Source organism: Myxine glutinosa, chromosome 6, assembly GCF_964187855.1.
Source record: "Myxine glutinosa chromosome 6, kmMyxGlut1.1, whole genome shotgun sequence".
Classification (NCBI taxonomy): domain Eukaryota; kingdom Metazoa; phylum Chordata; class Myxini; order Myxiniformes; family Myxinidae; genus Myxine; species Myxine glutinosa.
The window spans coordinates 35,682,382-35,710,336 of NC_136266.1; the positions used below are offsets into that span (position 1 = coordinate 35,682,382).

The 27,955-nt window shown below is 44.8% G+C and overlaps 1 protein-coding gene across 1 annotated transcript in view; it reads right to left on the reverse strand.

Moving 5' to 3' along the window:
* Nucleotides 1-516: 516 nt before the first annotated feature.
* The window catches only part of LOC137429688 (protein-glutamine gamma-glutamyltransferase 2), a 239,826-nt gene continuing 212,387 nt past the window's right edge, over nt 517-27,955 (reverse strand). Inside the window, 5 exon segments of the mRNA XM_078779717.1 lie at nt 517-990; nt 4,164-4,300; nt 4,515-4,675; nt 12,027-12,302; nt 13,744-13,986. Coding sequence (XP_078635843.1) covers nt 840-990; nt 4,164-4,300; nt 4,515-4,675; nt 12,027-12,302; nt 13,744-13,986 — 968 coding nt within the window. The 3' untranslated portion in view covers nt 517-839.

Here is a 27,955-nt window from a genome sequence, read left to right on the forward strand (position 1 = left end):
TACCACCTTCAGAGGCCATTTTTCCCCGCAGAGCGGGGGTTGGCCTTTTTCGGGCACCGTGGTCCCCTTTTTTTGAAGCAATGTTTTATGGCCAGATGCTCTTCCTGCCACCAACCCTGTTAGTCGCCTCTTGCGACACACAGGGAATTACCAGTGAACTGGTACTCAATTTGCCGACCTCAGAAGGATGACAGGCTGAGTCAACCCCCCTGGCGTTAATTCAGTGATCAACCAGGATTCAAACCCAGGAACCCAGAATCCCAAGCCGGCACCCTAACCACTAAGCCAACACCAGGCTTGATCGAATTTGAAAGGTTATTGATAATCACGGTCTCATCACGAAAACTTCTACGTGCTGGAGGAAAACCAGAAACAGATTTGGAATCAGCATCGCAAGAACTATCCAGCCCAACTACAATTATATCTGATGAAATCAGCATCCCTACCTACAATTATATCTGATGAAAATTACTCGTTGGCCAGTGTAAGTTACATTCACTTTACAATTACAATTGGTGCATACATCATGTTGTTTATTGTCGGAACATGTGTGAGACATTGTTCACAAAGTTCGATATAAAAAAGCTCATTTTGGGGAGGATTCTTTATAGGGCATTGAAGGTATAACTTGTTTTGAGAGTGCTGTATAAAGACCACAAGAAGTACAGAAAATTACTCATCATCTATCTGAGTGTCCGAGGAAACAACGCAGTTCATAGACACAAGAGACATAAGCCGTTGAGAAATAGAAAGGACTATCAGCAAATTATAGAATTACAAAAATATCTCAAATGTACTCAACTGACAGTTAAATGGATGCACACAAAGCCAGGAAAGCATCAGTTTGATTGAACAATAAGTCTAATTTTCTTCTGGACATCTTTTATCCGGTTGCACTGGAACTTGACGAAGAGGAACCTGACTCCCGAGAGGCTTGGTGTGAAAGTTGCAGTTGCTGTTGCTGCTTCTCCAGATTCGATGTCTGTGGGACTGTTGAAAAGCAAATTAAATAGACTAGCAACGGTACCCGCCCTATGGGCGGGGCTTCAATTGGCAGGCCCAAATGAAAAGGCAAAATATCAGAAATTGAAGGCTTTTTTATTTTAGACGATTCAAATAAACATCCGTTGAATCATATCACACGCAAATCATCAAAATCTAAACAGTACAGGGCGCCCATTTTGAAAAAAGATTGAATTCTGCAAAACGGAAGCGGCCGCTGCACGTCTTTCTCAGTCGCACGTTTATGTGTGAAGAGTGCGCGCCGAATCTGTAACACGGAAGCGGCCGCTACACCTGTTTCTCAGTCGCTTTGCACACGCTGCCATGTTACTTCGGAGCCGCACGTTTATATAGGAAGAGTTCGTCAGGAGTCAATCTACTCTCTCCTGGTACGTAGAATTTCAGCAAAAGCCACATCACTGTTCATATCGGTAAATATTGTTCCATCGTGTTTGGAAAAACTGGAAAATTGGAAAAACAATACAGCCTATTTTACTCCAGGGGGTCCGAGGATTACCCACCCAAAATATCGTTGCGATCGGTTGAGCCGTTTTTGCGGTACCTTCGAACGGACAGACAGACAGATTGACATTTGGTGAATTATTAATTAGATGGCATCATTTTCGTGGAAGAAAATCTACTTGCCAACATTGCTTAATATCACTACTGTAAATCCACATCCCAAATCTGCCTCACATCTCACTTTATGATCATGTCGTCTGCTTTTACTCACACACTACCAATTAAAAGTAAAGATGGGAATTAGAAAGTGAATTTTGCCACAGGTTTAAGTGCCTTTTATGGAAATTACAAAATCCTTAAACATAATCGTACCCTGCCACTGTTGGAATTACCATTACAGGCAATTATGCGCAGGAAATTGAAAATAAACTCATGCTTGAGGCATATTGATCACGAATTCTTTTAAACCATGCTCAGACAGGTGGCCTGAAATGCCTGGTGATCCAGAACAGGTGTAGGTTTGAATTACTTTGCCTTCATTAATTTGTTTCATACTCTCCTTATGAAGGGACGATGAAACATGGCATTGTGTTCTACGCAAGTGAAATGAAGATCGCATCATATATTTTGCTTTTGTGCTGTAAACTTTGGACCAACTATAAAATCACTCTATGGGACAAGTTTACAGTTAATATATGTTCCCTTCCAAGGAATTTAAATGCAGGATGAGGCCTTTTGGCCCATAAAAGCTAGCACTAGTAATGCCAAGTTATGTTTGTTTGTCCGTGCTCTCTCCTTTTTAAATGCTGAGCATCAAGCAAGGAAGCAGCACATACCATTTTTAAAGTCAACCCATGCTATGCTCAATCCTCTCCATGGCAGCTTCCTCAGAAATGAGGACCAATACTAAATACATTATTCCAGACAACTATGGGGGTCACCTCTTCACGGTGGTTGTACCCCCAACGCAAGTTGGTGGCCAAATCTTCCCCATTCTTCCCTGCTGCCAGGATTTGTCAGGGAAGCATAGTCACAGTCAGAGCGCCGATCGGTCCACATGGACCGGCCTTCTCCCTCGTCTCTGCTTCTCTCTCTCTGCTTCCTTCTTTCTTTCTGTCTGTCTGTCACTGTCTGTCACTGTCTGTCTCTGTCTGTCTGTCACTGTCTGTCTGTCACTGTCTGTCTGTCACTGTCTGTCTGTCACTGTCTGTCACTGTCTGTCACTGTCTGTCTGTCTCTGTCTGTCACTGTCTGTCACTGTCTGTCACTGTCTGTCACTGTCTGTCTCTGTCTGTCTGTCTGTCTCTGTCTGTCTGTGTCTGTCTATCTGTGTCTGTCTATCTGTCTGTCTATCTGTGTCTGTCTGTGTCTGTCTGTGTCTGTGTGTCTCTCTCTCTCTCTGTCGTGGCCCTGACTTCGTGAAGACGGACATACACCATCCTGAATGTGGGGTATCTCTGGGTCGCTCCTGCGAGATTGATCGGCTGTCTCCGTGCCGCGGTCTTGGTCGAGAGAACTGTCTGGGGCAACAACAACAACTCAAAGCGGACGTTCGAGCCACGAATTATGGCACTCGCCACCGATCCTGATTATCTTTCTGCATTATCAAACTGTCTCGATTATAAACTCTACTTGTGAACCGATGAGATTCTACGAACGGTGTGCCTTGAGTGGTAGATTGCACTGTATCATTCATTTGACTATACAGTAGCGGAGTAGCCTATTGTTTCATAACACCATTGTTCTTGACGTAGCCCATATGCAAGCGTATCTGGCTACACACACTAAGAAAATGTCTAAAAATCCCTGTCATATCTAATGTTATAAACAACTGCGGCTTTTCTTTCGTGTGAAGTCTGTTGATAATTTTTCTTCATTGGAAATGTGTTTTTTAGCTGTCGATGGTGTGAAATTGTCTGCAGAATTTAATGAGCTCTGGTGAAATTCAAACCATGGAAAAAGATGGAGTGTGACGTATATTGGAAGTTTTCTTCATTTCTTCTTGACACTTGCTCAAGCCAGATAGCTTTCTAGCTTTGGGTTTAAAACTTTTCGGGAGAAAAACATCACCCAAAGTGTTGCAGTCGTGGCTGTGGTAGGTTTTCTTCACTGGTTACAAGCTAATGTCAAAAAGTCTGTCTCTGTCTGTCTCTGTCTGTCAAAGCTCAAAAAGTTCAGGAAGAAGCATTAAACGGGCTCCTATCTGCCGGTATTAGATGGTGGACATTAAACATCCCACAGCGTCCTTCACAAAGAGTAGGCGAGCCATCGCAGGCACCATAAACATTCTAAATTCCTGCCCTAATTTTAGTCGAACATCAGGTTTAGCCAGCCAGTTCGTGAAACACTTGGGCGAAGGTCCCCCGGCCATCCTCAAAACAACATGGGAATAATTGTGGCCGTTAAAGGAGAATGTTCAAAATCCTATGGTAATTCTCAAAAAGAGCATGCAAAAAAGAACGTGGCCAAAAAGTATGACTTTTTGGAGAAATCCTCTGATTATACATTAACCATGTACACAACAAAGACGTTTTGTACAAAAACAATAGATGAGGCATTAACACGTTATCAAATTAGAGATATTACAAATAGTTACTCCATTGTAATTTGAAGAAGAAGCAAATTCATTAGGATGCCAAACTGAATCTCTTGGTTGACCAAAAGCTTCTACTGCCACGAGTTAGGTCATTGTTGCTCACCTGGATGGAAGTATCTGCATTTCAGAGAGTCCTTCTCCCTCAAGATGGAATTTTCCATGAGCAACATTCACGGGGATCGGATTTATGAAACTCATCTCAGCTTTGATCTCCTGACCAACAATGGGCTCACCAACAATCTGCATTTAAGAAAAAATGCGACGACCCAGTCTTATGACTTCTTGACTTCTGGCAACAACTCGGGATTTTTTATTTAAGCACAGCAAAGTAAACACCTTGACTTACATGTAACGCTGACCATGCATTATCTCAATAAATGCCGTAAAAATATCAAGAACCGACAGAATTCTTGAAAAACAATAGTGAGATAAGCTGACCTCAATAATCACTCACCAAGACGTCCAACTTTGGAATCTCCATTGTGATGTGTCTTTCTTCGAGAAACAACTCTCCAGATGTTTTATCTTTAAGCAAGGATGTTACTCGTATGAGGTTCAGATCTGTCAGATGTCCGGCGTAGTCTTCGTATTTGATCCTCATGGTTTCCCGAGAAACTGGTAAAGAAAAGCAAAATCAGAAACCACTTAAAGTATAACCCCAACAATTAACTTTTGTCAAAATTGGGGGGTTTTTTTCTTGACAATTCCCTTAATGAAACCGTGTATTTTAAATGGGGTCTTTCCATGTATTCTAATTGAAAAAAAAGAAGCTTCTTTGCACAAGTTTTCCATTCACGCTGCATGCAAATCTGGAGTTTATCATGCGACACTTGTAATTCCTTCGGCAGAAAGCACACACAACAAGCAAAAACCGTTCGCATCCTCACAGCAGGCATAATCATGGTTGCTGTTGAAGTTAGTTGTGCCTCAATGCAGTTACTGTAATTTGCATTTGGAATGAATGTGAAGAAGATAATCAACGGCCTCCTCCGAAATAGGAAACGCACCAATGGAAGGAGTTGTATGGGTAGCCTAAGAAGTATGTGCACTCGAGTCGCCTAACCTCGGTTTGAATCTCGACTCAGCTATAAACTGTCGACCTGCTGTTTCACAGACGGGGGTGATACATCGATACATTTGCTGTCCATCAGGAGAACATTAAGTCTGGAGGACATGCCTGCCAGCGTTGGTCGTTATTGGACATTAAAGATGTCTGTCCATCATTCGCAAAGAGTTGGCAACTTATTTCGGCACCCTGGGGGGATTTCTTGTACCTTCAGAAGAATGTCAGGTCTGGCCAGTCAGTTCATTAAAGATGGCCTCAAAAAGTTTCCCAGCCAGTCCCAAAACAACGTGAGAATAATTGGGACTGCTAAAGTAGTAGTAGTCGTCGTAGACCAATGAAAAGTTGGGTCGTCCTTGTTTGTGTCAAAATGCAAAATTATTTAATTCTAGAGAAGAAAAAATACGCAAATTACAAAATCATACAACATGGAGAAAGACCATTAAACTGCCTGACCATTAAATTTGAACCTGACCATTAAGGCCCACAGCATAATAAAGCTCCTTGAGCAGGATAAAATCAAAGATGCAACAGCACAAGGAAGTGGAATGATGCAGCCATGATGCGACAAGGAATCGGAAAAGCAGATGGTAAAGGCTCATCAAATCTAGAGGCTGCCAAACGAGAGATAAAATGACAGATTTCACTGACAGAATGCACTCTAATAGGTCTTACTCGGCTGTAATTTGTGCAACAGATGCAAAATAATCTTGCAGGCACCGGAATGGACAGGCACGATTACAAAAGGAAAGACTGTGGATGAAATTCCCATTACCACTGTGGGTGAAATTGGGTGATTATACATCAGTTTTGGTCGGTCGACCAAACGCTTCTTCTCTGTTATGATGTGTACTCGGTCGGTATCCTTGAAGAACAATTTCAGTCTGGGCTGCATTTTCCTGAAGAAACTTGCGAAATATTTATCCCCATGCTTTAAAAAAAAAAAAGGGGGAAGATATTGTAATTGGCTCCATCTGTATGTCGGCCTGTCCATCTGTCCGTCCATCCGTCACGTTATCTCCTCCAAAACAACGGTTGTGCAGAAATTGACCAAATCTGGTAGTTTTGATCACCACATGGCAAGGAGGTGCGAGAGCATTGCTATTTTTGGTTCTGCAAACCTGAGGTGGGATGAAAGGGTCAAATACCAAAAAATACAATGACTTTTTTTTTTCAAATGTTCCAAATTTTTCATAGTTAAAAATTTATTTATTTTTCAAAAAAAAACTTACATTTTCAAATGAAACTTCGTATATGCAATCAACAATGACATTAGGAGATGGCAGTGTACTTTTACATGAATCACAGCCAACATTGCACTTGGGACTTGAACTTGAGATGCCACCATCTTACATGCTGAGATGGGAATGGCAAATAAGACATTGGTTTCCAAAAAATTGTAGTTTAGAACATTCTACAAATGCCACACTATAGTGCAGGAGTTAAGAGATGAAAAAATATTTAATTAAGAAATAGATTTAATTAAAATTTAATTTTTAATAAATAAACTTTTATTTTTGTTACGAATAAAGAATCTACTGAAACCTTCATCCTCCCTTCAAATAATATTGCTGCATGGATTGTAACAAAACAGGGAATTGCTGATGCGTCATCGCAAACCTCTAAACACTTCTGCATCACCAAACTTTGAAACCTGCCTTTACTTTTAGCCTCAATGATCTGACCACAAGTGAAAACTAGAACGAAGTTGATCGTCATTGCAAATCCCTACGTTTCCCAACAAAAGCAAAGTTGATATATGGGAAAGAGTTCCACCAGGAATGACCCGATATAAAAATTTGTGAACCTGATGTTGTGAGGTGTTTTAGGACGTCGAGTAAAAGGAAGGCTTGTGGTCCAGATGGCATTAAGTCTTGTATTCTGAAAGAGTTCTGTTTAGAACTTTGCTGACACCTTTCGCCCTGTTCACATGACTCGTGGTTGTCCCTCTAAGCTCCCTCTCCACGTTGGTATTTTTGTGAATATTAGATTGTTCTTCACGGTTTTGTTTAAATATGTTTAAACTCTCCACTGCAGTGTTTTATTCAGGGGTATATTACAACACGCTGTTTTTCTTCCTATTTAAAAGGCTTTTTTCAATTTCCTCTCCAACTCATTCCACTTCAAAAAAAAATTAAATCTCTTATAATTCTAAATCACTACATGCTCTAAATTCTCATTCATTCCACGCCTCCTCCATCGTTCTTAAACGGATCTCTAACTTGAAAATCACAATAAACCCAATTTGTTATCAATGTTCGTCTTTCATGAATCATCCACTTTCTATACTTCCCCCTTGCCCCTCCCCTCCTAAACTCCCCCCTAACTCCTCCCCTTCAAAACTCCCCACCAACCCCTCCCCTTCAAATCTCCCCCCCCCCCCTACCATCGCTCTCCAATTATCCCCCCTCCCACCTCCTTCTCAAAGCTGCCTCCTTCCCACTTCATCTCCCTTCTATCTCATACCTCCACCTCCCCCAACCTTCTACTTTCCTCTGCCCCTCCTCAAAGAACCCCTCACTGTGCCTCATCCCTTCACCATCAAACCTTTCGTCCTCATCCTTCCCTTTCTTGTAACTCTTCTGTAATCTCTGACACACTATCAACTGCTCTTCCTACCTCCCCCTCTCATCCTTCATCTGACCCTACCCCTCCCCTCCCCTGTCCTGCACCCAATGCTCCCCCTCTCTCCCCATTAATGGTATGGACCTCAAACATCCGGGGCTTTCACTCAAACCTGATTGATCTTTCCTTTCAGGTTGCTTCTGACAATCCAGACTTGATCTGCTTAAAAGAAACTTTCCTCCTTCAAGAAGTCTCTGATTCCTTAATATCTCTTCCTGGTTACTCCCTCCTCCGGTATGATAGACCTGAGCCTCGTCCTGGTGGTGGGGTTGCTATCTTTATCAAAAACTCTCTTCCTCACTCTCCTTGCACTGCCCTCTCTCCACCCGACCCCCAGGAGTAACTCTGGCTATGGCTTCCTCTCCACTCCCACCTTTTGTTCATATGTGTTCTGTACCGTCCTCCAAACAGTGATGACTCCATTTACATGTCACTGTCTGATAACATGGACCAACTTCTATATACTCATCCCAACTCTCTCTTCCTCGTATGTGGCGACTTCAATTGTCATCATGCCAGCTGCCTGGGTGTGGGTTCCTCTCTCACCAGCCATGGCACCTCAGCAAAGGACTTCTGTGACTCATTGGGACTGACACAATCTGTCAATTTCCCGACCCAGATCTCACTCAACGGAGCATTTTTTTCTTCTAGACTTGATTATGACAAACTTCCCTGCAAATGTCTGCTGCTCTTCTTCTGCTCCAATCGGTTCTTCTGATCATGTGCTTGTTAAAGTAGACATCTCTCTCGCCATTCTCAGAGAGCCTCCTCAGCGCCGACGAGTCTGGCATTTCACTCAGGCTGACTGGCACGGTCTTCAAGCAGTCATCAATCATCTGGACTGGTCTCCCATCTCTACTGCCTCTGACATCAATTCTTCCTGGGAATTCTTCCAAAGTAACTGCTCTCTCTCATGCACAGATTTATCCCATCTCATCTTCAGTTGTCTTACCCTTCCTCCCATCCATGGTACACTGAATCTTGTGGTGAGGCAGTTCCCCTGAAACAACTTGCCTTTGCCTCTTGGAAGGCAAATCCAACGGAAGTCAATCTCAGTTTCTTCCACAAAGCTCGGAGGAACAAGTGTGTGTCTACCCTCAGGAGTGCCAGGAAGCACTATCTCTCCACTCTCAAGACTGAACTCTCAAATCTGTCTCCATCTTCCAAATGCTGGTGGTGTCTGGTCAAATCTGTTTCTGGTGTATGTTCCCCTTCCACCCCTCCCTGACCTCAAACAGCTACACAGCTGACTCCACGCATAAAAAAGCTAAATGCCTCAACTCTGTGTTTGCCTCAAAATCGTGTGTCCCAAATCCGTGCCTCTCTGCGCCCACCGTACGCAGTCGTACCCAGCTGCTCCTGGACTCTGTGTCCTTCTCTCCTGACAATGTGGACAAGTTTTTGTCAAACGTCGACTCTGATTCTGCAGCTGGACAAGACGGCATCAGCCCACGGGTCCTAAAATCCTGCTCTGCCGCTCTTTCACAGCCTCTGTCTGTTCTCTTCACCCTCTCTTTTGCTCAAGGTCATCTGCCCTCAGCTTGGAAATCAGCCAACATTACCGCTTTACACAAAAAATGTGCAAAAACAGATCCGTGCAACTACAGACCAATCAGCCTTCTCCCAATTATCAGCAAAGTCATGGAATCCATCATTGCTTCGGATATCAAATCCTTCCTCATCTCCAATGGCTTGATCTCTGATCATCAATTTGGTTTCAGACCAGGTCACTCTACTCTGGACATGCTGCTTCTGCTGTCTCAACTATGGATGGAGGTCCTCAATGCGAAACAGGAAATCAGAGCTGTCTCCCTTGACATAGCACATGCCTTTGATATGGTCTGGCACCCCGCTCTGCTCACCAAACCCTCCTCCTATGGTTTCCATGGAAATCTCCATGCATGGCTTGCAGACTTCCTCTCTAGTCATATTCAACGTGTGGCCTTGAATGGGTTTCTCTCATCTCCCCTTCCTGTTCTGGCTGGAGTTCCCCAAGGCAGTGTTCTGAGCCCTGTGCTTTTTCTGGTCTTCATCAATGATCTCTCTGACTCTCTGGAAAATTCTCTCTATCTTTTTGCTGATGACTCCACTCTCAGACGCTCCATTCCTCATCCCTCAGATCGGCAGTCTGCAGCCTCCTCACTCTCTGCAGACCTGGACAAAATCACAGACTGGTCAAACAAGTGGAACATGTCTTTCAATCCTGACAAATCTCACACTCTTACTATGTCTCTCCAAAAAGACCGACTGGAAAACCCTCCTTTCTACTTTCTGAACAATCCTCTCCAAGAAGTTCTGTCACTCAAGCTTTTGGGTCTCACTATTTGCCATGATCTTTCCTGGGAATACCACATTTCCAAGCTGGCCTCCAAAGCCAGTCACCGACTGTGCATCCTCCGTCGTGCGAAGTCCTTCCTTGGCACACCTGAGCTCCTCACCACATACAAGGCTTTCAACCGCAGCTCAATGGAATGCTGCTCTCCCCTATGGGCTGGTGCTCCTGCCTTACACATAGCTCGGCTTCACGCTGTTGAAACCAAAGCTTTCAGAATCATAGGAATCTCCCGCGATGAAGCTAACTCCGAGGGCCTTTCACTCACTCACCGCAGGCAGGTAGGTGGTCTTTCTGTCTTCCACCGACTCCTATCTGCCCTTCCACCCCCAGCTCTATCTGTGATCTGCCCCCCAAATATTCCAACAGGTCGCACAAGATCTGCTAGCAACCCCCTTCTGGTGAAACTGCCAAAATCAAGACTCTCTGTTCTCCTTCACTCTTTCATTCCTCTTTACTCCCGCCTCTGGAACAAACTCCCCCACTCTCTTCAATCCCACTCCTCCCTCCAGGTCTTTAAAACAGCTGTTCACCACCATCTCTTATCTTCCCCCATCCAAAACCTTGACCTCTTCTACCCCCGTTATTTCACCCCCAGATCCACTTTTTTTGAAATGCTGGCTTCTTTCCTGGAAATTCTAGCAGTGTCCATGTGTTTTATATGTCTGAGTGGACATGTTTTATACTTTTATACTTCAAATAGGAACTGGAGTCTCTCTACTTGTGAGCATTGAAAAGGAAGGCGGTGCAGGTGTGTACCGATGAAAGTCATTTCTTGAACGGACTTTTTGAAAAACTGCAATCAGGGAGATGCTTTCGTGTAAGTAGGATGAAGAAGAAAATTTTCAAAAAGTTATTTGTACCATGTGCAATTCAAATGCTAAATTCCAATTCCTAGCAATTTTGCTGCTTCGTCCATCTTCCATATTTTATATTTTATATTTATTTTATATTTATTATATATTATTTTATATTTTATATTTTTTTATTTCGTTTTCTTATTCCCTTTGTGTTTTATGTTTTAATGATGGTTAACTTACGGTGTCACCAAAGAATAATTTCCCTGAATATGGGACAATAAGATTTATTATTATTAACCACCTCATGGTTAAAATCCCCAAATCCAGGGTTACTGCATACATCTCTGTGGTTCCTCCTTTCTCCCATTTTTGATTGGCCTTACTGAGGCTATTCAATCACACTCACACTTGTCACCCGCTCCCTTTATGATATGTTCCATGTGATAGCTCTTATAGACCAACATTGACTTCGTATACAATTTTTTTTTTTAAAGAACACTACCCCCCAGGGCTTCAAACAGGTGATGCAATGCCATCTCATGTTATCATCCATAGGTTTTATACACCCATTAACTTTACTTAACCCAACCTTACTTGCAGGTTACTGTGTTTCATCCCTTATTTTGCTTTTTATTCATTCCATTGCTTGTTGTATCCATCTCTGGCCCCACTGCGAATTCGCTTTTCCATGAGCCTCAATCTTGCATCAGAAACATTCTGAGCCATATGCAGTAACCTCCTCAAAGCCAGTGTTGTAGTGAAGCCTTGGTAGGTCGAGAGGAGGTCATGAGTTGTCGAGTCTAGGTCACGGCATCTCGAGGCTACTTCATGATGTCTCAAAAGTATTCCAGAATAAAAGAGAGACATCTGGACATATTATTTCCAGTTAATGTTTTTCTAATTTCCTTCAGCACAAAAAATGAATGTTGCTCAAGATGTTGTGGGTATATTTAAGTATTTTGCACTTGTCTTAAAAAGTCTTCAATGGCATCATGTATTTCATAAATAAATAAATAAATATTACAAAAGCAAATTCTAAAATAACTTTGAGCACAAGTTATTGCTTTTATGAAATGATAAACACAAATAAAAAAAACTGTATCCAAAATCGAATCAGATGTGTTGAGGATAGTTTGCCCAACTCACCCTCTCCAGGTTCCACCACCATTTCACACGAGCGCTTGCAGCATTCGACGCCGCATTGCCCAGTGTACGTGACCGCACGTGCCACGCTCGTCAGCTCGAGCTCCATGCGCTGATGTCCTTTGTTCCGCACGACTGTGTGCACATCCAAGCTGCTACCCACGAAGGCCGAGCGGCTGATCCGTAGGCGCACGGCCAGATCGGGCATCTTCTGGTCCGATTCCTCTTGTCGAAGAGTCATCCCAGCTCGTGCATAGGCCTCTCGCTCCTCGTGTGAACCTGAACAATGCAGAGGAACAAAGGCTTATCTGAGTGGACATGGAAGAATTTGCACTGCACAGAATGTCATGATAGGGGGTTCAGGTATTGACTGCAGGAAAAAAGAAAGGTGCAAAAATAACTTGGTTAGTAGCATCCATGCTCGTCTCTGAGCTGTCTTTGGTTCATTTCCTGATGGAGATTAATCTGACTAATACTGATGTTCTGGTGCAGCCTGGAGGAGAACCAGGATTATGCAGCACACTATTCTCTGAATTTAAAGTGATACAAAGCTTTTTCAGTTCTGCATTGAGGAAGACTTTAAAGATCCAATGGAAGACCTTTTCATATACCAGGGTACATTGCAGGACCTCTGATCCTTTGGGCAAGGGTGCCGGGCAACCATGCATTATATTATTTCCAAATATGGATAAAAAATCTTGTCATAGAAATAATACCATTTCTCATTTCTGCATCGCCATTTTCACTTTTTGGAGAGGAGTAGATCGAGTCTCAAAACTTCTGTAGTTCCCACAAACAAGGGCCCTGCAAATTTGGCATTCTTCGTCTTCCAACTTGTTTTTGTGAGTCATCCATATCTCATAACAACTTCAACATAATCATTTTTCTTTAAGGTCCACTTTTTGCCTTTGAGTAATTACCATCCTGAATGACACTTCTTTGTGCCACATTGCATTCTGGGATGTCCCAATAACTCACCAAATGCGATATGGATGTTATAAGTAAGACAAGATGTGTGCTTTAATGTGGAATGTTAACAACATGGATGTGGAATGTTGATAATGCGGATGTGATGGCATAAATTGGTGTCTTCCTGCGTCTAAGTATGATCAGGTCAAAGAGTTGAAGGCGGCTGTGTTATCGAAAAGTAAACTGTAGCTGGGAGAAAAAAAAACACAAAAATACAGGGATTTCAACTCAAATGTTTTTCTTTATAAATAGAGATGTAACGATAGAGACTATGTCCTCATGGACATTCTTTACAGCCAATTATAAGAGCTTGTCAGACCATTGCTGCGTTGGTGTCGGAGTACAGCAATGCACCATGGCTACTTTTCATCATAATCTGACTCTATGGTTTTGAGTCACACTTACAACATCACCACTGCTGAATCATTAAACACTCTGGCATCAAAAATTGGGGTCGAAATAAAAGTGTGTGTTCATCACATAATCAAAAATGATACCAGCAATACGAGATGACTACGCTTACTTGTTTCAGATAATCCTGAGACTCTTTAGCTCTTAATTAGTCATTCCTCCATTTACCACTCCTTCTGAAAAGTCACTCTGGAGCTCAAGAATTTTTTTTGAAAGAATTCCAAATAATTTTTTTAATCAGAACTCTTCATAAGTGGATCATGAAGATTTGAAAGCAGAAGCAACCAGAAAGTATGTCGAACTTGCTTCATGCATACATTTCCAGTGATTATCTACATACCCTCAGGAAACTTGTAGAGGTGAGTGATGTCCTCTCGCTCATCAGAGGTCACCGACTTTGAGCTGATGGATTTGCCAATGTAGTTGGTGAAGCAGTTTGCCCGATGCAAGCTCCCATCTGCCATGCGCACCCAGTTCACAACGTCCGCGTTCACCTCGGCAAACACGAACGCTGTCTCATACGGCAGGGAAATCTCGCCTCGCTTGACTGCCAGCACCGGTGCAGGTCCACACAGATAAACCCCTGATGGCCGAAGAGAAGGCATTTATAGGTTAGGCCTCCCATCTGCACACATTTTTTGCTTTTCTGTTGAAAAGCATTCACGCTTGTGTTGACAGCCAGCTGATATAAATGTCAAGTTGGTTTCTAATCGCCAAACTGCCCTGAAGTAGGGCGACAACACAGTTCTCTGCTGGGGAATGCAACTAGCTGGAATATACTGTTAGCAGCAGTCCGGAAAGGGCAAACTTCAAATTATTTGTTATTTAAACTCTACTTTGGAAGAAAAACAATTACTGTACAATAAAATACCAAAATTGGAGTAAATAGGATGATCTGGAAGCTGCTTTGCGATCAATAGTCAGCTGAGACCTGAATTCATGCTTGCTGTAGGCTCAGGCAATAGGCCGGCATTTGGCAGTCAGTGACAGTATGAACCTGGCCTGCAGTCGGATGATAAGGTGATTTTCCGGCAGGAAATATACGACATTTTGAAATTTTATAGCCTTGCCAGACCTGCAGTGACTATGAATTTTGAGAAACTGAGTAAAATGCAAGAGAATGCAAGGAGGCAAGGGTAACCTTGGATCCAAAGCACTCATCACATGGCATTGAAAGAGCAAAAAACAAAACAAAAAGGAAACATGTTCCTGGATGGGCGGTTTGCTTCAAAGATAAATTTGGTCGTGTTACGCAATGTGGCATTACGCCGCACGAATGAAGCGAAAAGCGGGGTTAAGCAATTTGTCTGTCTGTCCACAAACATCAGTTTATGATCGAAGAACTACTTAATTTCAATTCAGTGTTGCATTTTGAACACAAATCGGAGAAGTAATATGCAGCTCAGCAGTACGTTGCCTCTGAATTTGGCAAAGTGTACGGTATCTTGTCCAGTAAGATAATTGTTTCGGTCTGTCTGCCTGTCTGGCAGTCAAACAAAGTTGAAAACATTCCAAACAGGAAACTTACTGTTTTTAAGGACGTCATCAACGACACAAACGACAGGCATGAAAAACTAATGTAAAGTGTTAAATACGGTGATGCATCAGCGGTGGTAAACTTTCAAAAATGCTTTTTTCTGCGACCTTTAAAATCTATATGAAATTGATAAATGTGGGGAAATACCATGCCCAGACCAGGAATCAAACCCAGGTCCTCGGGAAAACCGTACCAGTGCTCTGCCATCTGAGTTATCTGGGTGACCTTGACTGAGCATGCAATTTTCCCACACATATGATTGCCACTCTCTTTCCGTCAATGCTTCCGGGGCACTCGCTGCCAACCATAGGAGCACCAACGGCCTGAACACGAGAGAGGGCTTTCTTCCAATGGGGGGGACAAATCCATGTCCTCTATTATAAACACCACTGGGGGCATGGTGAAGCAATTACATTAAAGAAGAGGATTAAATAATTAAATTGATACATGTGGGAAAATTACATGTCCAAATATATATCTATACATACATATATATATATATATATATATATATATATATATATATATATATATATATATATATATATATATATATATATATATATATATATATATGTATATATATATATATATATATATATAGTAGGGTGCATCAAACGCCCCTATGTCAAGAAAACAATCTGTCCCCAATTTTATTTTGTTCCAGTCATAAAATAAAGTTCCTATGCAAAATTTGGTAAGGTTTTGATATCATCTTCTGGGTCCACCTCAGCAAATTAGATTTTGAGTCGGTAGTATCAGAGTCAGAAATTCGACACGCAGCTGTTTTGAGGCCCATAAATAAAAATGAAAGGATTGACCGATTGCTACATACAATAGCTCTTTGGAAAGGTATTATTGTGCTCTGTAGCAATATATAATCATCATAGGGATAGGGATATAATTCACTTCTACACAAATAGTCAAAATCATGATTTTATTGGTATAATCATATGTATTGTTGCGGATATGGCATTTGGCCTCCATATCCGCTTGTAAATATTCCCCTATTTCCCCAATACTCCCCAACTATCCCCAATCCCCCATTCCCTAGTCCCATTGCCTGTAAATAACACTCTGTAGAACCGACCTTCCCCTTTTTCCCCCATTAAATGTCGTGCCCAGGTCCACCGCATCTCACGTAGACAACTTTCGGACATCTTGCTAGTTATTCTTAGTCTATGTCAGTTAAGGACTCGTTTCCATTAATTCTGACTCTTCGTTGCACCAGAATGTGATTGTATGGCACCAGTAGTGAGTTTAGGACCTCCCCATACCTCCTCCCATCTTCCCCATGAAACAACAACTACAACAACGGCGTGCGGGGAGTGTGCGTCCTCACACCGGCTTGGTTAGCCGCCATTGACCATGCGCTCCGACGGGGTTACCACGAAGGGGCTCACTGTCAGCTCCTCGTCAAGGGCGGAGCCCGGTAACCCCCCCGCACCCAATAAGAAGGGCGGACCGATTCCATCTGGGGCGGAGCTAACTAGCCGAGGGCGTGTCACTCCCCGCCGGATATACGCAGCGACTTACCGGACGTGACGTCAGATGCGCCTCAGCCACGAAAGAGAACCAGTCGCGACCTCCGAGCGCCAAGAGACCTCCCGCATCTCTGGACCGGACCGGGTCGATTCTGTCCCTGAGCCAAGAGTGCACCTTGAGCCATCGACTACCCGCCTTCCTTGCCATCAATCCCCGTGTGAGTCAGTCTTGTCCCGTTTATCTGTCGTCTGTCGGGACTAAGATAAGACCGTGTTTAAGTGCCCACCTTTCTATGCTGTCTCTCTTGTCTTTGTAATCTAACCTTCCGCAATATTATAACCTCCTCCGGAGGTCTTGAGAACTGTACCCCTTGTGTCGTTGCCTTAATCCCAGCCGTTGTGTCCTTTTCCTTCATTGATTTAGCGTAGCGCGACTCGGCCAAGGTTCGAGTATAATCAGGTAACTTGTGCGGACACGGCGGCCATTCCGCTCGGCCCAGCATAACATCTTAATAAGTCGTGTCCGTAACAATTGGTGTCGAGGAGTGGAATTCGGACCTGGGACTAAATTTATTAGGCCCAAATTTTGGAACACCAATTGTACCATTAGGGTAACATTTTGGTGTTGGGAAGTAGAATTCGATCCGGAGCGCGTTTCCTGCGCTCGAAATTATAACGGCGAAATTTGATTTTGTTTTACGAAAATAAAAACCCGAATTTTGAAAGTCGCGCTATGGCAGACCAAGTCGGCTGGGTTCCGGTAGAGGAGAGTGAGGCAGGGTCGGTCCAGGACCAAATTGAGGGACGTGAGGAGAGCGAAGCAGCGAGGGTAGCAGACGCACAAAATGGCGCCTCGCTGGTCACGGCGCCCGCGACCGTGGCAGCGCCCCTGGTGGATTCGAACCTTTTTATGTTGCAAATGAGGGCCCTTATGGAACGAATGGGAGACCAAATTGTGGGAATGAGGGCTGATAGTGAGCGGTTGGGAAACCAAATGGGGGTAATGAGGGACGAAGCGAGGGGTACCAGTGAGGGGTTAGACAATAATTTTAAGGGATTAGACAAGAAATTTGGGAAGTTAGACAATAATTTTGAGGAGTTAGACAAGAAATTTGGGAAGTTAGACAATAATTTTGAGGGGTTAGACAACGGGATAAAAGAGGTGAGAAATGGGTTAATGGGGGTAGAAAACAGAATGGCCGCTCAAGAGAATCAAATGGAAGGGATGCAAAAGGGGTTAGAGGGGTTAGAAAACAGGATGGAAGGCAAATTGAGGGACATGAGGGACCAAGCGGAAAGGGAAGTTAAACAAATGGGGCAGCAGATAGAGGGGGTTAGAATGGGGGTAGAAACCAAACTGGATGCTCACAGGGAGGAAATGGAGCAGATGAGGGTGGCATCTGGGCAGGAGATGCAAGTGATGGGAGAGGAGATCAGAAGAGGGGTGAGTGAGGAGGTCGGAGGAGTGCGCGAGGAGGTGAGGCACTGTAAGGAGCGCATGGAGAAGGAGGTGAGAAAGGGGACTGTAAAATTGCAAGGGGGTATAGAGGAGTTGACGCTGGGAGTAGAACAACTGACAGTGGGACAAAAGGAGTTGGGGGACCAGGTAAAGAAGAACACAGCGGTAATAGAGGGTTTAAAATCGACACAGAAGGAGATGAAAAAGGACGTAGGGGTAATTAAAAAAGAGTGTCAGACGGTACATGAGGACTTGACGAGGAAAATGAACAAGGTGGTAGAGGTGATGGAGGTTAAAGAGCGGGAGGTGCGGGAGCACATAGAAAAAAATTAAGTGGAGTTAGAGGAAGAACTTAAAGGGGCGCACGAGGAGATGAAGGAGGTGAAGCAGAAATTAGAAGAAGTGGAAGAAGGGGTGAGCGAAATTAAGAAGCGACGGAGAGAGGATAAGAAAGAGATAAAGGAGGAGGTAAAAGAATTGGTCCGAAGTCTGTGTTCGGATCGTGATGATGTGCTCATTAACCGGATGAGGGATTCGCAGGTGATGGAGGAGAAGCGAAGAGGAAGAGGACCCGGTGTAAGTGGTGACCAATATGGTCGTGCGTATGATGCGCCAGGGGATTTAAGAAGCTTGGGGGTCGAGATGGACCCGGGTGTTCGTGAGAGGCCGTTGGTGAAGTGTGCGACAGGTCTGGTGTGCGAAAAAGGAGGTGTGCGAGAAAGTCCGACTCTGGGGTGTGTGAGGAAAAAGTGCGTGCCAAGGAGTGAGGGTGCTGGCGAGAGTGAGTCGGTCGTAGCGTGTGTGCGAGGGAGCACATGGAAGCGCGGTGTGGTAAGTGTTACAGAGGGTGTGACGGGAGAGTGTGCACGAGAAAGGTGTGTGACGGACAGGTGCATGGGGAAAGAGTGCGCTGTCAAAAGTAAGGAAGAATGCACACCTGTGGTGAGTGTTACAGAGGGTGTGACGGGAGAGTGTGCGCGAGAAAGGTGTGTAACGGACAGGTGCATGAGGAAAGAGGGCGCTGTCAAGAGTAAGGGTGAGTGCGCTGTCAAGAATGGAGGTGAGAGTAGTGAGAGTGACAAGGAGAGTGAGTTGGTTGTGACAGGTGAGCGAGGATGTACACCTGGGATGGAAGGATGCACACCTGGAATGGTAGAGCGTGAGTGGGAATGCACGCTGGAGTTGGTGGTGAGGCACGTGGTTGGGTGTGCGAATGAGAGCACACCTGTGATTGTCACAGAGGAGGTGACAGAGGAGGGGGCGCGAAGAGGTGTGTTGGTGAGGTGTGCGACCAACGAATGTGTGCCAAAGTGTTCGGTGGTCAGGTGTGTGACCAAGGCTGTGAGTGGAATGGGTGTACCTGGGTGTGTAAGGAAAGGTACGAGGAGCATGGAAACGGCTGAATGTGTGAGCAAGGAACGGGCTGCGGGGTGTAAGCGTCCAGGTGAAGCATCGACGGTAACCGGTTTAGAGGTTAGAGCGACTTTTAGCCGAATCGGGCCCTCGGTGCGTGCTGGGCCTCGCTTTGAACGGCCGCGTCCGTGCTCCACTAGGCGGAGCGGGCAGCCCGATAGAAAGGGTCGTCATGGCGACCACTTTTTGTTGAGGCAGTCCGGCAGGTCGAGATCGGGACATTGGATGGCTCCACGCCGAGATGGTGCGTGGGATCTCGGCCCGGGTAAGCCCCCGTCCCTGCACCGAGTGCCGGACGCATCCAGCCGCTGGCACAGAACAACCCGCATTCATGGCTTGGCTTTACGAAGCCGGGCTTTGGACAGGAATTGGCGCACCGAGAGGCATTAGTGAGTAGACTGGGTGATGAGGTTAGTGTTTTGGACCCAAAATTAGAGAAAAACAAAATTTGATGATTGGCAAGGGATTGGCAGTAGTGATTGGCAGATGATGGGTAGTGATTGGCAAATTTTTAATTTGTTGAAATTTGATGTGCAAAATTGGTAGTGAGCGATGGGCCCGGTGGGTAAGGCTGGCATCCCTGCCGCCCTTCCCATGTGGGGCAAATGCGCAATAGCTTATGGGGTGTATGGCAGTGAAAACTAGCCCGGGTGGGTTAGGTTATATTGTGTGTAGGGATCTAGCGAAGATGACCTTAGGTGACGTTAAGGTTAGTTAGTGACTGATACCTGTAGTGGGGACGCAGGTAGTTTAGTGTGGTTGATAATGACGAGGGAGCGCAATAGTTTAAAGGGACGACTGGGAAGCGCAAGTTTCAGAAGGGAGTAGTTAGCTGAGATGATGCCGTGTGTGTGAGAATTGAACAGGTGAGGATTGAACAGGTGTGATTGCACAGGTGTGCAACTGGACAGGTGTGTGGAGCAGTGTATGAGTAGTGAGTGTGTGGATCAGCGCGAATGCGCTTGGGGGAGAGAAGGGTGCAGGCGGCACCAAGAGTGAGAGCACAGGTGTGCAAGTACAGGTGTGTGGAGAGAGTTGGAGTAAGTGGTACGGAGTGGTGTGCATGGTGCGAAGGTGTGAATGGGGGAAGAGTGGACCCCCATCACGGATACCCGGGGCGGGTAGTGTAAGTGTTAGGTAGAGGGTATAGGTAAATTGTGGTTGGATATTGGCATTTGTGGTGCGGTTGCAGAATGGTATTGTGGATGGGTGCATTAGTGTTGTGGAAATGGCTGGGCGTGTAGCCTGTTAGTGTGTGTAGTTGGTTGGGCACTCCACCACTGTGAGGATGTCGGCCAGGTGAGGCCGCAGGTGGGCTCTGGGAGCCGGTAGAGTTGTGGATGGGGCCCGAGGATCCGGAGGACGGACCCGGGTAGCCCAGTGCCAGAGAGGGCACCGAGTGGGGAGAGCGCCAGAGGGCCTTCCCCAGGTAGTTAGGTTAGGGTAAGGAGCAGGTAAGCTCGGAGGCAACTGCAGTGGTGGAGGTGTGCAGGTGGGTAGACCCACTGGGAGAGGTACACGCCACAGCCCAGAAATTGTGCGAGGGCACCGGGAGATGAATCGGGGGAGTGAGACCCCAAATTGAAAAGCACCACAGTTGGTCAATGGGAATTGGTTTTTAGAACCCATAGTGTAAGTTGGCCAATGGATTGGCAGGGAAAGACCCCGGGTAATGTAAAGTTGTTAAAGTCATTTAGGAAATAGTTAGGATTGATGAACCTGTCGCACCATACGCAGCCACTTACCTGTGGTGATGATGATGACTCCACACCTGTGTTTTCTTTGTTTTGTGTTGCAGGAAATGAGAATTGCTGTGTGGATTGGTGAGACGCATCACGACGTGGATGAGACATTGGGGTGATTCCATCTCTCCCTCCCTAGGAGGGACTGATGATGAATTGGTAATGGCAAATTTTGATGTTGAGTTGGAGATGGCAAATTATGATGTTGAGTTGAAAATGGCAAATTTGATTGGTTAGGAGGGAGAGAAGTCGAATTTGGTATATGGGAGGAACGGGGAAGACAGTAGGGATGTTTGTTGATTTGTAAAGTAGATGTTTATGGGTAGTGTTGTGTTTTGTGGATACAGTAAGGGGTAAGGGAGGGGCCATGTAGGTTACCTGGTGGGGGGGGGGGGGGCGTACGGTAGGAACGTACCTGTCTCACCTGGTTCCCATGTGCCCCCAGTGTGCATTATCTTGTATTGCGTGCACTTTTGCGCCCTTACCACCTTACTCACTTGTCTTTTCTTTTGTCTCCCACCTCCGAGGATCTGGTTTTGGGGCAGAGAGAGAGGAGAGAGAGGTGCTGGCTCCGCAGTTGTGGGCCTGCACTTTCGCTGCTTGCTGCCTGGATCGATACACCATATGGACCGCAATGTTTGTGGCCGCCCACCATGGACCGCAGTTCTGTTGCGGCCAAGCACCACCCATTGATGGACCTCTGGGTCAACGTGGCACCTATGCCAAACAGGTGAACCACTAATAGTTGGCACCCTGACGGCCACAATAAGGAAATGGACGCGGTTGGCGCCTTTCTCTATTTTCTAAGGAAGCCAGAACACCAAGTGCACCACACGAAGAGCAAGAGACACCTGCAGGGTTAGGGGTTGTTGTATTTATTTTAATGAACAATGGTGAGTGCACCAGATGGTGCTGACTGTGTGATGGGGTGGTGCTTTTGGTGCTTGGACGGGGTGCTCTGCACATTATTAAAGGCCGTAAGGCCACAGAGCACTCGTGGGTTGGTGTATCGATGCTGGCATGCGTGCTCTCTCTATGCATAACATCTGCATGTGTTCCTCCAAAAACAGGTCCTGGATCGTAGTGTAAATATCAGCGTAGTCTTGTAAATAATGCTCCCTACCGGCTGTATGTTTAGTTTGCGAATTCTTTCCGCGATTCGGTTATCCCGTGGGTGTGTTTCTGTGAGGAGAAGGGTGCAACGTCGCAGGGGGACATATTTACTCATTTGTGAATATCTGTAAAACTGTCGCACTCAGGGTAGAGTTAATAGTAGAGGGAACTACATCTGAGTGCCACACTAAAATAGGTAAAAATTTATCGGGTCGGGACGCCCCGAGGGTAGAGAAGGGTGCAATGTTGCGGATATGGCATTTGGCCTCCATATCCGCTTGTAAATATTCCCCTATTTCCCCAATACTCCCCAACTATCCCCAATCCCCCATTCCCTAGTCCCATTGCCTGTAAATAACACTCTGTAGAACCGACCTTCCCCTTTTTCCCCCATTAAATGTCGTGCCCAGGTCCACCGCATCTCACGTAGACAACTTTCGGACATCTTGCTAGTTATTCTTAGTCTATGTCAGTTAAGGACTCGTTTCCATTAATTCTGACTCTTCGTTGCACCAGAATGTGATTGTATGGCACCAGTAGTGAGTTTAGGACCTCCCCATACCTCCTCCCATCTTCCCCATGAAACAACAACTACAACAACGGCGTGCGGGGAGTGTGCGTCCTCACACCGGCTTAGTTAGCCGCCATTGACCATGCGCTCCGACGGGGTTACCACGAAGGGGCTCACTGTCAGCTCCTCGTCAAGGGCGGAGCCCGGTAACCCCCCCGCACCCAATAAGAAGGGCGGACCGATTCCATCTGGGGCGGAGCTAACTAGCCGAGGGCGTGTCACTCCCCGCCGGATATACGCAGCGACTTACCGGACGTGACGTCAGATGCGCCTCAGCCACGAAAGAGAACCAGTCGCGACCTCCGAGCGCCAAGAGACCTCCCGCATCTCTGGACCGGACCGGGTCGATTCTGTCCCTGAGCCAAGAGTGCACCTTGAGCCATCGACTACCCGCCTTCCTTGCCATCAATCCCCGTGTGAGTCAGTCTTGTCCCGTTTATCTGTCGTCTGTCGGGGCTAAGATAAGACCGTGTTTAAGTGCCCACCTTTCTATGCTGTCTCTCTTGTCTTTGTAATCTAACCTTCCGCAATATTATAACCTCCTCCGGAGGTCTTGAGAACTGTACCCCTTGTGTCGTTGCCTTAATCCCAGCCGTTGTGTCCTTTTCCTTCATTGATTTAGCGTAGCGCGACTCGGCCAAGGTTCGAGTATAATCGGGTAACTTGTGCGGACACGGCGGCCATTCCGCTCGGCCCAGCATAACATCTTAATAAGTCGTGTCCGTAACAGTATTATAGATACCAAAATGATATAATTTTTATTACAGTAGAATCATATATACACAATCTTAGCATTTATCATCTTAATACGAGTACATCTGACTATGGATGAACATGAAAATAGAAACAAAACAAAGATACTGTAGTTTTCATAGATATTTCTGACAGTTTAGTCTTGAGCTGCTCGCTTTCGAAGATTCGGTTGCTCCTTGCGGTTGTGCTCAACAACTTGTAGCACATTTTGGTAGTGGTCTTCACTTCTGGCTGCTGAAAGGAAGTCAGAGCTAAGCTTAACTCCCCTTTCTGCAGAGTCATTCACCACATTCAAGGCTTCAACATTAGTCCATGATGTCTGGTAGGCTGCAAAGTTAGTCCATTCTTGAACATCGGTAACTAGAAATGCCCAGTCAAGCTTCAGATGATGAAATAGGTACCATGAATCTGGTCCAACAAAATCAGCCAGAGTGGTCTTCTCAGTCAAGTCATCAGGAAATCTGAGCTTTCCAAACCCAGTACCAAACCGTCCTTGTGGGTTGGTTACTGGAAAATCTGGCTGAACCTCCAGAAGTCTGTCTGCCAGAGCACGGCGATGGTCATGAGGAACAACTGAGCTGAAGAGGGCAAGTGCAACCATCTCTTCTGTGAGGTACCAGAGATGTCGTTTGAAGGCTTTCAGGGCACTTCTTGAGATTCCAGCATTGACAGCTTCATACTGTTTCAGTTTGGAGATGAGCTGCAGGTCATTCCATGGGGCATCGGTGACAGAGGTACATGTCATCCACCAGGAGCTGTATACTAGAGTGACAAACATGACAAATTCTCTGATCTTTGGCACTTGTTTTTCTGTGGTAATTGTACCTGCTGGAAGATCAGCGATTTGTTTTTCGAAGAGACATAATTTGATTGAGTAGAGGAGCTTCGCCATCCATCTGGCTTTATGCAGTGCACCAGGACGCTTGAAGGTTATTTGATGTTCAGCTACTTCACCATCAAGGAATACAGTACACAGATCAACAAATTCCAAATAATCATCACGTCTTAGAGATTGCTCGGTGTGACAGAGTCTGAGAACATTATTTTGCCAGTCACTTGTCAAACTTGTTGCTGTTTCATTTAGTTGAGATGGATCAAATCGTGAAAGTGGTTCATTGAATGTGTGTGGAAACATTTCAAAGTTCTTGCGAAACCTTGAGAAGAGGAAGATATCTGGTGACTTAGATGCTTCAACTTTAAGATCAGTAAAAATGTGCGTGAGAATGACTTCACCAATGTGGTGTCTGCAGCCTGACCACAGAAGAGCTTTGTTAAGCCGTTGTTGAATTGTTACACAAGCTGCACTGATGTGGCCGGTGTTAGATGCAGTTGTGTCAAATGTCAAGTTGACAACATTCTCTTGGCAGTTCCATGATTCAAGTAGGTTATTAGTCAGCTGAGCAATTATATCTCCAGATTTACGGTCTGTTCCAGGCTTGTAGGATGGAACACCCAGCAGCTTCATATCAGTTTGAGAACCCAAAAGCACAGCCAGGCGTTCTTCAAAAGTGTTTTGGTTAGTTGAGCATGGAAGCAGCTTTGAGTCCCAGTGCAACGTAGCAAGCTTCGGAGGTATCCATTTGTCCTTACAGGTAGTAGCAATATGCTGTCCAATTTTGCGTCTTGATTTATCTGCTGTAGCATATGATGTTGACACCTTCGCTACATCCCCTCCTGTTTCTTCAATGAGAGCTTCTGTGAAAGCAGCCTGTTGGGTTGGTGTCATCTTCATCCTTGTTGCCAGTGAAACAAGACTGGGCCTCTTCAGGATGTCATGTGGAATGAAAACTGATGTGCCAGGTCTAACTAAACGATGATGACTTCTTGAGGTTGTTGGTGTGCTTGTTGAAGGTCCAAGAGTTACTTCTTCATCACTGTCACTAATATTATACACAGTGGTTGTAGTATTTATGTTGAACTCCAGCTCCATACTTGCTCGCCTCTCTGATTCTTTTCCTCGCGGTTCACTTTACACTGCATCTTATCTGCCAACAGTTTATCTTGGCAGCCAAATGTTGCACAGCGATCTGTCTTCATAGATTCCAGGAATGCTAAGTCTTCAGGATTCTTGATGTGAGAACTAGCATCATTGGGCCACAAGGGAAATGTCTCCATAAATTTCATCTCCATTTGATTCACCTTTGTGATGCTTGCTGGAGTTGTTCTTCGGTTGATAGGGATTGATCTAAGCTTGGAATTATCATCTGCAAGTTTGATAATTTTCTCAATAGCCTTGCGTTCAGAGATGATAGGAATATTAGCCTTGCCATAAAATGGTGTCACTTTCTGCAGTACAAGCTTTGCTGATTCCCACCGAGAGCGTCGTTCAAGTTTGCCATCTTCCGTGTGCCACATGAAACAACGTAGTACTTGTAAACAAGTTGGAAGTCTGGTGCCATTGATCTGGGAATCTTGTTCAGTTATGGCACTTCCAAGACCAAACACCTTGGTGGACTCTCTTGTTGCAACAGATGCTTTCTTTACTGTGCCATCCATTGTTTTATCTGAAAGAAAAAGGTAGTATTAGTAACAATAATGTCATTTCATAATTATGTACAACAAATAAATCAATTATCCAATTTTATTAGAGTATAGCCTAATAATTGTTTTAATCATCTTGTCTAGTTAAAAGATCTCTGTAAATACAAGATGACTACAACATTCAGGATATTCTTTAATTTATATATTATATTTTTAAAATACTCTTCATTTAGCTTTATATCCATATTTTGAAAAAAATCATTATTTTGACTATTTGTATATAAATGAATTGTATCCCTATCCCTATGATGATGACATATTGCTACAGAGCACAATAATACCTTTACAAAGAGTTATTATATTGTTGCGGATATGGGACTTGGCCTCCATATCCGCTTGTAAATATTCCCCTATTTCCCCAATACTCCCCAACTATCCCCAATCCCCCATTCCCTAGTCCCATTGTCTGTAAACAACACTCTGTAGAACCGACCTTCCCCTTATTCCCCCATTAAATGTCGTGCCCAGGTCCACCGCATCTCACGTAGACAACCTTCGGACCTCTTGCTAGTTATTCTTAGTTTATGTCAGTTAAGGACTCGTTTCCATTAATTCTGACTCTTCGTTGCACCAGAATGTGATTGTATGGCACCAGTAGTGAGTTTAGGACCTCCCCATACCTCCTCCCATCTTCCTCATGAAACCACAACAACCACAACTACAACAACAACTACCACAACAGCGCGCGGGGAGTGTGCGTCCTCACTCCGGCTCGGTTAGCCGCCATTACCCATGTGCGCCGACGGGGTTACCACGAAGGGGCTGCCTGTCGGCCCCTCGTCAAGGGCGGAGCCCGGTAACCCCCCGCACCCAATGAGAAGCAATGGGCCGATTCCATCTGGGGCGGAGCTAACGAGCCGAGGGCGTGTCACTCCCCGCCGGATATGCGCAGCCACTGACCGGACGTGACGTCAGATGCGCCCCCAGCTTGGAAAGACAAGTCGCGACCTCCGAGCGCTGAGCGACCTCCCCGCATCTTTGGACCGGACCGGGTCGATTTTGCCCCTGAGCCAAGGTGCACCTTGAGCCATCGAATACCTGCCCCTCCTTGCCATCAATCCCCGTGTGAGTCAGTTTTGTCCCGTTTATCTGTGGTCTGTCGGGAATAAGATAAGTGTGTCTAAGTGCCTATCTTCCTATGCTGTCTCTCTCATCCCTGTAATCTAACCTTCCGCAATATTATAACCTCCTCCGGAGGTCTTGAGAACCGTACCCCTGGTGTCGTGTCATTTGAATCCAGCCGTTGTGTCCTTTCCGTAATTGATTTAGCATAGCGCGACTTGGCCAACGTTCGAGTATAATCGGGTAACTTGTGCGAACACGGCGTCCATTCCGCTCGGCCCATCATAACATCTAAGTCGTGTCCGTAACAATATGTAGCAATCAGTCAATCCTTTCATTTTTATTTATGGGCCTCAAAACAGCTGCGTGTCAAATTTCCAACTCTGATACCACCGACTCAAAATATGAAATGGTGAGGTGGACCCAGAAGATGATGTCCAAACCTTACCAAATTTTGCATAGCAAATTTATTTTATGATTGCAACAAAATAAAATTTGGGACAGATCAATCCAACATCTTTTTAAAAATAGTTGGGCGTTTGATGCACCCTAATATATATATATATATATATATATATATATATATATATATATATATATATATATATATATATATATATATATATATATATATATATGTATGTATGTATGTATGTATGTATGTATGTATGTATATATATATATATATATATATATATGTATGTATGTATGTATGTATGTATATATATATATATATATATATATATATATATATATATATATATAATTCAATTATATATTTGAACACTGTAGAACACAAATCGCCTTTTGACACTTTCAAAAACCCTTCCATTTAGCGGTCTTTATACAAATATTATGACATTTTACGTCATCTCGA